The 13,530-nt window shown below is 40.5% G+C and overlaps 1 protein-coding gene across 2 annotated transcripts; it reads right to left on the bottom strand.

The window, feature by feature from the left end:
• Window positions 1-973: 973 nt before the first annotated feature.
• GAR1 (GAR1 ribonucleoprotein) lies at window positions 974-10,562 on the bottom strand. Of its 2 annotated transcripts, none has more exons than XM_017890426.1 (7): window positions 10,266-10,562; window positions 9,673-9,898; window positions 7,950-8,104; window positions 6,975-7,034; window positions 3,127-3,268; window positions 1,655-1,723; window positions 974-1,289 (listed from the first exon to the last, which is right to left on the bottom strand). In XM_017890426.1, the coding sequence occupies exons 2-7, from the start codon at window positions 9,884-9,886 to the stop codon at window positions 1,276-1,278; spliced, it is 654 nt and encodes a 217-aa protein (XP_017745915.1). In that variant the 5' UTR covers window positions 9,887-9,898; window positions 10,266-10,562; the 3' UTR covers window positions 974-1,275. The 2 variants fall into 2 exon arrangements, with proteins under 2 accessions (XP_017745915.1, XP_017745916.1); XM_017890427.1 differs by lacking the exon at window positions 10,266-10,562 and adding an exon at window positions 10,046-10,259.
• Window positions 10,563-13,530: the final 2,968 nt, after the last annotated feature.

The following is a 13,530-nucleotide window of genomic DNA, read 5'->3' as shown; positions in this document are numbered from 1 at the left end:
TGCAGGGGTGATCTTTGCTCTTGTCCTGAGAAATAACAGTGCTGTTTTAACAAACATTTGAAATAAATACCGCACACAAAAAAAAAAAAAAAAAAAAAAAAAAAAAAAAAATCTCCTGTCCTAAACTGTAAAAGCATAACTGCCTATTACTGTAAAAACTGTAATTTTCAACACATTTGCTCATCATATATATTAATTCATCCTGCTGCAACTCCATCAATCAAAAAAAGATAAAACCCCAAAAACTGACAAAGACAACACTGTATGCTCCTCAAATGAGCATTCAAGAGCATTCCTCCATGAGCATGTTAGATAATTTAACAAATGATATAGAAACATCATTCCTTCTGAGAAGTGAAAAATGAATGGCAGGCTAAATGGCTCCATATCACAGCATTCTAACTTGCTACATTTCTTTACATTCACTAGCAATGGTGACCAAAACTAATTTCATTTTTAACATCCTTACCCAGCAATCTGAACATGTAGTATGCAATCAAATATTCACGTGTAGTAAATAACACCTTAAACTTTTAGAGTCCCTTTAAAAAAGTAAAAGTAACATTCAGTAAAACTTTTAATATTCATGTTGGATGAGAAAAAGTAACTGCTTTTAAAATTTCTTGCTATGGTTTTCACTTGAACAGAGCTACTCCATCTTTAATACATTACTAATATGGAAAATTTTTAAATCAATTATTAATTGCAATTAGAGAAACAGCTTAACTGATTTACATATTAAAATGCAAAAGGGAAATACAGAGCTATCTTCTCATACATAAAAGGCCAGGGTTTTGAAAGGGGGTGTTAATTTGTAAATACTCTTAAAGTACTGCTACAGCAGCCTATTTTTTAAAAGATCAGTAATACAAATAAATCCTTTTTTCGATCTGCAATTCACTGTGTTTAAGTTTTAGTTATTCCTTTCTACTTCAAAAAATGGGTTTCATTTAATAAACACACTCTAAATAACTTAAGGGAATAAAACACTTTATTTTAAAATTCAAATATGCTTCAAATGAAAACTCCTGCCATTTATTAGGCACCCACAGAGTGCCAGGCACTGTACAAAACATTAGAAAGATTTGTTCATGTTCTTTTAGAGCAAGATTCACTATTCCGCTGCTTTGCATGACGCTAACATTTTTGATCCATTGTCATAAAATGACCAAGATCTTCAAGATTTGCTCAAGAACCAAGTTTCCAATCCACAGAGGAAACAGATCATGCAGGTTAATGCAGAAGTCAACCGGTGATGTCTGTCAACTGTTTCACTTAATGTCCTCTTCCTAAGAAAAAATTAAAGTATTAAGGGCACAGAAAATGGATTTTTAATAGTATTATAACGTAAATCTCAAGTTTAAAATCAGCATTAGTTCCTATAATGTTTAGCAAACATACTTTATCAAATTTAACTGTCATTCATATTACACCTTTTTTTTTCAAATTAATAATAAAGCAAAACAAATTAGAATTAGGTTAAAAAACTGAAAAGGCAAAAACAAGTGATATAAAATGAAACCACAAATTAGGCTAAGCAAAGAACACCATAGTGTTCCATATACTTGCTGGCAGAAAAAATTAAACTTAAGCAAAAACAAAATGCCAGATAATATCAATTCTAAAAATTAAGCAATTTAAAGATAATACCTACCTCTGAAACCACCACCTCTTCCTCCTCTGAAGCCTCCACCTCCACCTCCTCTTCCACCTCTAAAACCACCTAAAAACATTTATTAAATAATAATGCAAAATATTTAAATAGTAAATAAATAATAAACATTAAGTTATTAACTATATAACCTCTTATACTGATAAGCCTACAAAGATCAATACAATAACTATAATTATAATGAATAAATATAGATTCACATATTTTATCATGGAAAAAATTTTACAAGATAAAAATGGAGAAACTAGTAGTTTACCAACTGGGCAACAGGTTAAATCCCGATTATTCAATTTCAATAAATTAGAAAAACTTGTTACTTTAAAGTATGATTCAGTCTTGTTAAAATACGTATGATTATTGCCTTAGCTCTTGCTTATGATAAATACTTTTGATTCAACTAAGGATAGTTTGATGGAACTAAGGCTTTTTATCCTAAGAACAACGGATGGCAGATATGGGTGCTTTTGTTCTGGGGGCACGATAATAAATATGATAGTTAAGGTTAACTGAGCTACGTAAGTAAGATTTTAAAAAAATAAGATAGTTGTGAATTTTTTGAAATGTTAAATGATACTCAACATCAAATGAGAACAGGGGAATCTCTATTCATCAAATTCTCAAGAAGGTACCCCTGAAAATTTTCCTACCTATATGGACGCAAAAAAGTACCTTTATAGAGTGAAATGATGATTAAATTGAGAGATGCCAAAGTAAAGCATTCCTTCTCTTTTTCAGCTCCAGTAACAAAAGCTGTCTAAGCCCAACTTTCAGTTCCTCTCCCTTTCCACTTTGGCTCTGCCCATTACCTCATCACTCCCCGTCCTCCTACTCACAGGGCATGGCAGTCCCACTCCCCAGAGCCCTGCTCATCACCTAGCTGCCCATAATGATGAATGTGCCAAAACCTTGGGGGAAAGGCGTACATCTAAACAGTGAGATCACAGCAATGAATTTATTAGTTCTTGACATGACATCAGAAGATACGCATTTTAATTCTGGGTCTGCCAATTGTTTGACTGGGGCAAATTAATTTCTGTAAGTCTCCATTTCCTCATTCATAAAATAAGGATATCATCTATCTCAAAAGCTTTTGCTGAGTATTAAAAGAATATACACGGAAATTAAAAGAATGTATGACCAGCTTTCAGCATGCAGTCTACACTCAATGACATTAACTAAGAAATTAAAATTAAGATAATCCTATGGTTTATTAAAATGCCCAAGAAAACATGAATAACCCAAAGAAATGAAGTCCCTCAAAAGTATACTTTAGTAGATTTTTAAGCAAGTTGTTGAAATGAAGCATTATTATTATGGACAATCTGCCAATATTTGAAAGCAGCTTTAATAAAAAGAACCATAAGGGAGGGTTTGCTATGTACAAAGCTAAATTGTATTATATTAATCAGCTATGACTTTGAAATTTCATTAGAAATTTTCCCCAAGTAACTTACCGCCTCTGCCACCACCTCTGCCACCTCCTCCTCTTCCTCCTCCTCGGCCTCCCCTGCCACCACCTCTTGGAGGTCCTTTCTCACCTGGAGGTCGAGGTAAAAACCTCTGGAGTGGCAGCAGCTTATATGGATCTATATAAAACTGGAAAAATAATAAAAGCAATTAGTGTACGACTTGGGGGACAGTATAGTATAATCATTAAGAAGCTACATGATAGAGTCAAAACTGCCTGGGTTCAAACTCACCCAACCCTACCACTTTCTACTATGTATCTCTGGGTAGGGACTTAATTTCTTACTACCTTAGGTTTCTTTTTTTTTATTTATTTAAGTTCTGGGATACATGCGCAGAACGAACGAGCAGGTTTGTTACATAGGTATACATGTGCCATGGTGGTTTGCTGCACCTATCAACCCATCATATAGGTTTTAAGCCCCATATGCATTCCGTATTTGCCCTAATGCTCTCCCTCCCCTTCCTCCCACCCCCCCGACAGGCCCAGGTGTGTGATGTTCCCCTCCCTGGGTCCATGTGTTCTCATTGTTCAACTCTCACTTATGAGTGAGAACATGTGGTGTTTGGTTTTCTGCTCCTGTGTTAGTTTACCTTAGTTTCCTTATCTGTAAAATGTAGAGAATAGAGTATCTATCTCACATGTTTGTGTGATGATCAAAAAAGTGATGTATATAAGGCACTTGCACTTTGGCACACAATAAGCATTACATGCATATAAAAAATCAAGACCAATTCAATCTCATTTCTCTTTAGAAACAGATTATTTAACATTTCCACTCAACAGAACTGCCACAAGAAAAATAAAACTATTTAAAACACAGCATTAAAATTCAAAATAAAGCATTCGCATATTAGCTGTTTCAAGTCTTTAATAAAGATCAAAAGGGTAACTATCTTCTGAACACACAAAGTAATGAAGGATATACAAAAACTATACCCATCCCATAACTGGGGTTAAAGAGGACATTTCTCAGATAATGAAATGTAAAGGGCATATTGTATCATAGTTCTTCTACACAAAACACACGAGGATTTCAAAACTGTAATATATTACTTATAAGATATCTGCATCCCGCTCTAGATATCACCTTATTACTCATCTTCCCTTCACAGCCCATCATCTCAAAAATATTGTCTAGATCTACACTGTTCAATATGGCAGCCAGTAGCCACAGGTGGCTTATATTTAAATTAATTAATGATTAAAAATTCAGTTCCTGAGTCACATGAGCCGCACTTCAGGTGCTCAATAGCTACATGTGGCTAAGAGCTACTTTACTAGGCAGGGACTCCCATCATTGCAGCAAGTTCAAGTGGAGAGCACCGGTCTACAGACTTCGTAATAATGCAGGCTGGGTAAGGAGGGCTGAATCTCAACATAGCAGGGGGTACGCAAACCGGGAGGTAGAATGTACTCAAGTTAGTATCTGTAAGTAAAAAGCAAAAACCCAAAAAACTAAATAAGCCCTCAAATAAATAATTCTGAGAAAAGGGACAGGGATTCTGATGAATTTAAGTGGCTATTACCAGCTTTTTTGTTTTTCAGGTCACAAGATGAGAATCCCTCTTCAGCATTGTTTCTTTCTGGGCTCAACAGCTCCAGGCATGCCAGAAGCAGTCAATCCCAGGAGTATTTGCCAAGGTTTCTACAACTAGTAATCATATGCTAACAACAAGCTATTGTCTCCTTCTCATTTCCTATTCCATTCTGGCTCCTGGGCCCACCACTGCACTGGCTCCATGACTCCCTGATGTCTATGTGGCTGTCTTCCAATGAACACTTTGCATCATTTTGCCATAGCTGAGCAGTCCCTCCTGGAAACACTCTCAATTTTTGTGATACCACTTTTATGACAGGCTTGTGGTTTGCTTTTTTTAAACTGGCAATTCTGAGTTTCCACTAACAGACATTTAGCTTTAGGAGGTGCCCCAAACTTTTCATAGGTGCTCTTTTCCTTTCATTCTTTCTTCCTACACTGTGTTAACAAATTCCCAATTCTATTTCCAGTCTATACTCTTCCTTTAAACTTCTGACCATGACTGTCTCACAAGTACCTCAACCTCACTATGTCCAAAACCAAACTCATTATCTTCCCCTAATCCCCATCTTCTGCACTGTTGCCCATTTAATTAATCGGTACCATCACCCACAAAGATGTTGATGTCAGACATCTGAAAGATGGTGATATTTTTTACCTCTTCAATTTCGATAGCTAGTCGATTACAATGTCCTATTGATTCTACTTCCTGTACCTTTCATATATCCATTTTTTCCATTTCCATTGTCACTACCGAGTCCAAAATATCATCTCTTTCAGAACTACTATTATAGCCTCCTACCTGGCCCCTCTCACACAATACTGACCTCTTCCCAAGGTGCCTTTTTATCTTCCCAGTATTCTTTTGAAACATATATTTAACTGTGTTATCCCGTCATTCAAAAATAAAACACAATTGAAACTAAAGTCTAAACTCTTTCTTATGACCTGAAGGCTTAAGTTAATCAAGCACCCTCCTACCTCTCTGGTCTTAATTCACAACTTTCCCCACCTCTCCTAAATGTTTCATTCCTAACCTATACGTCCGCCTTTTTGTATCCTTTCAGTTGCCTGCTCTCAGAGACTGCACACACTGTTCTCTCTACTTGGAATGCACTTTCCTCTTCCTCTTTCACTAGCTCAGAAATTCTCAAGTGTTTGCCTAACTACATCAAAATTATCCAAGTGCTGGCTGGGCGCAGTGGCTCACGCCTGTAATCCCAGCACTTTGGGAGGCCGAGGCGGGTGGATCACAAGGTCAAGAGATCGAGACCATCCTGGCTAGCACGGTGAAACCCCGTCTCTACTAAAAATACAAAAAAATTAGCTGGGCGTGGTGGCGGGCGCCTGTAGTCCCAGCTACTCGGGAGGCTGAGGCAGGAGAATGGTGTGAACCCAGGAGGCAGAGCTTGCAGTGAGCTGAGATTGCGCCACTGCACTCCAGAATGGGCTACAGAGACACAGCGAGACGCCGTCTCAAAAAAAAAAAAAAAATTAGCCAGGCATGGTGGCGGGCACCTGTAGTCCCAGCTACTAGGGAGGCTGAGGCCAAAGAATGGCTTGAACCCGGGAGGTGGAGCTTGCAGTGAGCCGAGATCGTGCCACTGCACTCCCACCTGGGCAACAGAGCGAGACTCTGCCTCAAAAAAAAAAAAAAAATTATCCAAGTGCTTTTCCTGGGCCCTACTTAGGAGCTCCTTAGGTCAAATTTCCAGAAGTGGAAACTGGAAGTACATCTTCTTAAAAGCTCCCCAAGATAACTCTGACATGCAACCAGTTGTGGAAATTGCTCTTAGTCAACAATCAGACCTCAGTTTCAAGCTCACCTTTTTAGCAAACACTACAGACCAAAGTTGGTGGCACTACAAAGCTTCTCATGGCAACCTGTATTTTTCCTTCACAGCATATATTATGTTATTGAAGTTCTTGTGAAATCACTTAGTATCTACCTTCTCTCAAATAATGTAAGTTTTATAAATTAAGATTCCACCTAGAATGTTTGATCATGAATGCTTTTCAATAAGGGTTTTACATCAACAAAAAACTCTTACTCTAGCAGTTTACAGATTTTGGTAATATAAGCAAAAGTTGTGATTTTTACTTTCTAAAAGGCTGTATCAAATAAATCACTTTTAAAGATTAGTATGTTCAATATTTATAGCACAGAACATTTCAGTTTAAGAGCTTTACTACTGATATGTTGGGAAAATCTCAAATGCTCCAAGTAGGACTTTCCTAAGATAGGTCATTCCCTTATAAAACCAAGGATCCCAAGTATCATAAGTTTGACTCACCTTCTGTAGTTTTTTAAAGGATGAAGCCTTCATGTTTTCTGACAATTTAACTGAAAAATACTGTTATTTTTATTAAGGAACAAATGAGCAATTAAGATGAAAGACACTATCAAACCTTCTGAATTGATGTATAATTTCACAAACAAGGTTAGAATACATAGACATATATAGGAAAGATAAGAAATGAACTTCCAGGGGCTGGGTGTGGTGGCTCACACCTGCAAACCCAGCACTTCAGGGGGCCAAGGCAGATGGATCACTTGAGGACAAGAGTTTGAGACCAGCCTGGCCAGCATGGTGAAACCCTACCTCCACTAAAAATACAAAAATCATCCGGGCACGGTGGCGCTCACCTGTAATGCCAGCTACTTGAAAGGCTGAGGCATGAGAATTGCTTGAACCCAGGAGGCGGAGGTTGCAGTGAGCTGAGATCATGCCACTGCACTCCACCCTGGGCAACAGAAAGAGTCTCTGTCAAAAAAAAAAAAAGAAAGAAAGAAAAAAGAGAGGGAGGGAGGAAGGGAAAGAGCGAGAGAGAGAAAGAGAAAGAGAGAGAGAGAAAGAGAGAGGGAAGGAGAAAAAGAGAAAGACAGAGAAAGAGAAAAAGAGAAAGAGACAGACAGAAAGAGAGAAAGCAAGGAAGGAGTTTCCAGGGTAGTGGGGACACCAAACAACTTCTAATTCTACACTTCCAGTGGCACCACTACATCCAAATCAGCCAACTTAATCCTGTAGTACTTATCCAAATGGCCATCATTTCTAGAATTTTCCAAAAAAAGTCACCTTTCTAGGGTCTGTCATTTTAATATCTATGGATGAACACATTCTCCCCTTGATTCTCCTTCATGGTCCAATCTGTAGCAATCCTGTCTAATTTAATGAAGCAACAAGTCTAATTTACACTTAACCGCCTCCTCACAAAAACACAAATAGTAACCTTTGAATATTATTAGGTCTTCCAATGAAAAAGGATACAAAATCTCTAAGTTGTCCAAATATTTCATCCACTTTTCCAATTTGTTCTTTGTTTTCTAAGTAAACAGGAGCATTGAAATAAGGCACCTTATTTTCATCTGTGGTACATTTACAAACTATGTCATCTTCACAGGGATGCAGGAATTCTCCTAATACTGAAATAGGACAAGAAAATGTTAAAACACAGAACTATTTCAAACGATACTGACCAACTTCTTCTGGAAGCTTTCTTCTTGGCTACCTGGGACTTCACTATACCTGCTCTCCTCTGAGGCAGAAGACCACAGTCATTAAGAGTGTGGACTTCCTGGGCTGGTATACCAACTCCACAACACACTAGCTATGTGACCTAGGAAAAGTTACCCACCCTTTCTCTAATTCAGTGTTTCCTCTTTAGCAGACACTAGTAACATATAATGTATAGCTATACCTAATATACAGTAATGTAAGGACTCAATGGAATAACCAATGTCAAGTGCTTAGAACAGTGCCTGGCACATTGAGACCATTCCACCTGTAACAGTTATCTTATTAAAACTTATTATCTGGTTCAAAACTCTGCTTCATTCTCTTGGTTCTTCCTTTTCTTCACTCCCTTTTCTTCAACCCCTAAAAGAATCACCCTTTGTTCTCTTTTTTCTCTTGCCTCAGAACTTTCCCATTCCCACTACCACCTCTTTAACAATGATTCATTGTTTTCAAGGACATCTGGAATCTCAAAATAACTACCTTTAGTTCTAACTAACTAGACTGTCACCCTAAACTAAAATACTTAACACATTTCTGCAAAACCAACTCTTCATTCCTATCACCCAAGCTCAAAACCTGGAACCCTTTATTATCAGCATTAGCTAAGTTCTACCGATTTTGTTTCCTTTGAAATCTCTCTCCTATCTAACCCTTCCTTTTTTTCCTCACAATCCTGAATCAGGCTCTTAATGCCTCGTGTATGGACTGGTACAACAGCTTGCAGGATGGGACCTTTTATTCTAGAAACTGCTCCTTTCAAACCATCCTGCATACTCATCCAACCATTCTTAGATACTCTTCACCCTCTCTCCTCTTTAATGTAGTAAGTTTCACTCTCTGTGACTTCCATTCCCATCTCATTGTTAATTACTATAAAACTACCCTAAATGGGTCTTTTTCTCGACTTCCTCTTTGGCAGTTTCCCTCTCAAGCAAATTGTTTTCTCACTTATCTACTTTTAAGTAGTAATAGAAAGCATGGGCTTTGGAGTCAGAATACTATACCTGGCTTTGTATTTCTTTATTTTCTGTACAGACAGGGTCCCTGCTTTATTGTCCAGGCTGGTGTCTAACTCCCGGATTCAAGCGATCCTCCTGTCTCAGCTTCCCAAGTGTTGGGATTACAAGCGTGAGCCACGGCACCCAGCCTGTATTTCAGCTATATTTATATTTCAGCAAAAAAACTTAACTCTAAATCATAGTTTTCTCATCTGTAAAATCGCGGAACTAGGGATATCACTATTACCTATTTAATATCTTCCTGTCAACCCTGAAGTTCCACCTCCATGGTGCATTTTAAGTATCCCTCAGCTTTCTTGCTCCCCACCCCACCCTTACATGCTACTGTACGATTATAAGTCAGTTTACATCATTCTCCACACAGGCTTGTGTATCCCAAACTTGCTGGACTAATAACACAAACACACAACCCACCCCTACTCCTTCAAATAGGCTAAATATTGAAGACTGCATACAGACTACACGTTCTGGAGGTCCTTGGTCTTGGCCTTTGTTAAAGCCTCCGCGGCCACCTCCTCGTCCAAATCCTCCCCTGCCGCCGCCTTTGAAATTGCCGCCGCCTCCACCGCCGCTTCCACCTCGGAAGTGGTTGCTGCTGCCGCCTCGGTTGAAGCCGCCACCTCCACCTCCTCGATTAAAGCCTCCACGACCTCCGCCTCGAAAAGACATTCTCTCTCCTCCCTGGTGAAAAAAAAACGACCCGTGTCTTCTGATCACTGTAGCTTCTGAGTACACTCCAACCCCTCAGAGCCGCGGTGAGAACACCATAAAGGGGACAAAAGCAGCCCTGTCACCTCACCCACGGTCAGACAGCCAGTGACCACCAACCTGATGGGTGAAGAGTTTACTTCCTCATGGTCTCGTGAGCGCCGACCGACCAAACAACCAAACACACGACGGCACTAAGCCTTGCCGCCCCAGGATTAGTACCTCCTCCCCCTTCAGACAGCAAGGTCTTCGCACCGCATCCCCTTCCTTCCTCCCTCCCTCCGGCAGCCGGGTTCCGCGTCCACCATTTTCAAATCCTCCGGCTTCTATGGTCACTCACCGGCGCCACGTGCCCCTCTGGCCCTGGCCTTGCGCGCACACCCACCCACTGGGTACTTCCGCCGCGCTAGAACCTCCTAGGCTACCGTAACGCCACAGAGTTTTTTTAAAGACCAGAAACTTGAATAACTGGCTTGCAAAGAAAAAGGCAGTCGCCTGCGGAACCAGCGACACTGGTTCCAAAACAGCCTTTAGCGTTTGGAAAAGTGGCAATAATATCTAACCTTAACTACTAATTTACAACAGTGAGGTCAACTTGACTAACGCGGCGCCGTGGAAGTGACGTATAATAACTGCGTCCTTTGCAGCACTACGTCCCGGAAGTGCTGAGGCAATGTCGCTCTTGGAGATAGCTGGCGTTAGGGATCCGCCTTCTCTCCCAGAGGCGGGGCAGGTTTCTGTTTGGTTCCCGCCCTGACTGCCAGAAGACTGCCAGCATCTTGCAAGGAACAAGGTTGGTTCTTGAAGTCCGTGCCGACTGGCTGGGCGCATTTGCGCATTTGCTTCTCAGGCTGCTAAATGGTCTCAACAGCGCTCACTAGTTTGTTGCTAACTTCAGCAACTGTGCGGACAGGTCTCTCAGGTATCTGAGCCGCGCTATGTCCAGCGGATCTGGTTGCCTCAGAACCTGTCACAGCCGGCGGAAGCGTTTATCCGAGTTTCTTGTTTCTTCCCGACCTTTTGATTTTCGCACCACTGAGCCCTCAGCTGTGCTTGTTCTTTTGTCCTATGGTCTCACTAATTAGAGGAAGAAAAGCAATGCCTGTGTTTGTGTAATTTTAAAGAAACTATGCTGTCTTACAGAAAACCAAACCATCATTTTTATCTTTTGTATCGGGTATTCATTCAAGTTTGAGCACGGACAGGATGTGAAGCGGACTGTGCTGGAAGCTCCTCTCCCTCTTCTCTCCTTAAGCCCCTTATATTTGACATCTGCTTCCTCCACATTCTCCAAAGCTTCTCTCACAAATAAAGGTAGTCACTTCCCATTTATTAAATTTGACTGGAGTCTTTTACAGCCAAACCCTCTGAGACCTTACCTTGATATTGACATCGTGTTTAGAAGAGGGTGGAACTTGGTACCTATCTAATTGAGAGGGTTATTGTAAATGGGATTTTAAAATACCTTTGTAGGCGGGGCGCGGTGGCTCACGTCTGTAATCCCAGCACTTTGGGAGGCCGAGGCGGATGGATCACTTGAGGTCAGGAGTTCGAGACCCGCCTGGCCAATACGGTGAAACCCCTTCTCTACTAAAATAAAAATTAGCCGGGCATGGTGGCGCACACCTGTAATCGCAGCTACTCCGGAGGCTGAGGCAGGGGAATCGCTTGAACCCGGGAGGCGGATGTTGCAGTGAGCCGAGATCACGCCACTGCACTCCAGCCCAGACGAACAGAGCAAGACTTGGTCTCAAAACAAACAAACAACAAAATAAATGAGAGAAGACTCTTTACTTTTTCTTTTTCTTTTAGTTTAGTAAATGCTGCAATTGGATTTTAACGAATGTTGATCCTTTTATGGGCCTATATACGTGTAAGTGTATTATTTTTGAAACAAAAAATGAAAATTACCTATTTAGTGTGAAACCTTTGCTTGTCTTTTGCTGTGTATTTGCTCAGTTCTGAATTGAACTTGAGATTGTCACACAGATTTCATTTTCAACTGAAATGAGATGATTTCTGTCTTTACTCTTAAAACTTAGTAAGAAAAAGCTTGCTTGAGGCCGGGCGCTGTGGCTCAAGCCTGTAATCCCAGCACTTTGGGAGGCCGAGGTGGGCGGATCACGAGGTCAAGAGATCGAGACCATCCTGGCTAACACGGTGAAATCCCGTCTCTACTAAAAAATACAAAAAAAAAAAAAAACTAGCCAGGCGAGGTGGCAGGCGCCTGTAGTCCCAGCTACTCAGGATCCTGAGGCAGGAGAATGGCATAAACCCGGAAGGCCGAGCTTGCAGTGAGCAGAGATCCGGCCACCACACTCCAGCCTGGGTGACAGAGCAAGACTCCGTCTCAAAAAAAAAAAAAAAGAAAGAAAGAAAGAAAAAGCTTGCTTGAACAAGAAGTTTAAAAGTATGTCAAAATGTTTATTACTGTCCTAAAAATGTCAAGCTGCTCTTCTTTCTCAGAAGTTCAAAACTTGTAGAAGCATAAATCAGGCCAGGCGCCGTGGCTCATGCCTGTAGTCCCAGCACTTTGGGAGGCCGAGACAGGCGGATCACCTGAGGTCAGGAGTTCAAGACCAGCCTGGCCAACATGGTGAAACCCTGTCTCTACTAAAAATACAAAACTTAGCCGGGCGTGATGGTGGGCGTCTGTAGTCCTAGCTGCTTGAGTGGCTGAGGCAGGAGAATCGCTTGAACCCAGGAGGCAGAGGTTGCAGTGAGCCAAGATCGCGCCACTGCATTCTGGCCTGGGCAACAGAGCGAGAATCTGTATCAAAAGAAAAAGAAGAACCACAAATAAGTAAATTTCATCTTATATCTACAGTCATACATTCATAAAGTTCATCCTCTTTTCTCAGAGTCAGGTGCTCAGGCTGAGAAGATTCAAGGAAAGGGTTCCTCATCTAGTCATACAGTTGTGTTCAAGGGAAAGGAGAATACTGTACAGTTTTGTTCAGCAATTCCCCCTGGTGGTTTTCAGTAAGACTTGAGACTTCCTTACTCTAAAGTCCAAGCAACAGTGGAAACATTTCAAGATCCCTTTTTGCAATATAACTTTTCCAAATATTCAATTTTTATTTAAACCCAAAATCTTGTCACTCGTAGTAAAACGATTTTCTCCAGGGCCTGAAGATCCTTGTTCAACTAGTTCATGTGATGAAAATGTCTGTTAAGTAGGTGATATGGTTTGGATGTTTGTTCCCTCCAAATCTTATGCTGAAATTTTATTCCTAGTGTTGTAGATGGGACCTGGTGGGAGGTGATTGGATCATGGGGGCAGAATTCTCATGAGTGGCTTAGCACCATCCCTTTGGTGATAAGTGAGTTTTCACTCAGTTCACTTGAGATGTGGTTGTTTTAAGAATCTGTGACTTCCTCCAACTCTTTCTCGCTCCCACTCTTGCCATGTGACATGCTAGCTCCCCATCACCTTTCGCCATGATTGTAAACTTCTAGAGACCTCACCAGAAACTGATGTCAGCACCTTGCTTCCTGTAAAGCCTCCAGAACCATAAGCCAATTAAACCTCTTTCTTTATAAATTACCTAGCCTTGGGCATTTCTTTATAGCAATGCAAAAAAAAAAAAAAAAAAAAAAAAAAA

Source organism: Rhinopithecus bieti, unplaced genomic scaffold (genome assembly GCF_001698545.2).
Source record: "Rhinopithecus bieti isolate Rb0 unplaced genomic scaffold, ASM169854v2 scaffold_19840, whole genome shotgun sequence".
Classification (NCBI taxonomy): domain Eukaryota; kingdom Metazoa; phylum Chordata; class Mammalia; order Primates; family Cercopithecidae; genus Rhinopithecus; species Rhinopithecus bieti.
Note: the sequence above shows the minus strand (reverse complement) of the source record. Positions and strands in the feature narration are given on the sequence as shown.

Bases quoted from the DNA above. Each gene is read 5' to 3' on its own strand.
- GAR1 (XM_017890426.1), bottom strand. From the start codon at position 9,886: ATGTCTTTTCGAGGCGGAGGTCGTGGAGGCTTTAATCGAGGAGGTGGA. The intron at 7,035-7,949 runs GTATCCTTTTTC...TAAAAATAACAG, and splicing joins TTGGACAACTTAGAGATTTT to TATTTTTCAGTTAAATTGTC. The intron at 3,269-6,974 runs GTGAGTCAAACT...TTATTTTTCCAG, and splicing joins CCTTTAAAAAACTACAGAAG to TTTTATATAGATCCATATAA.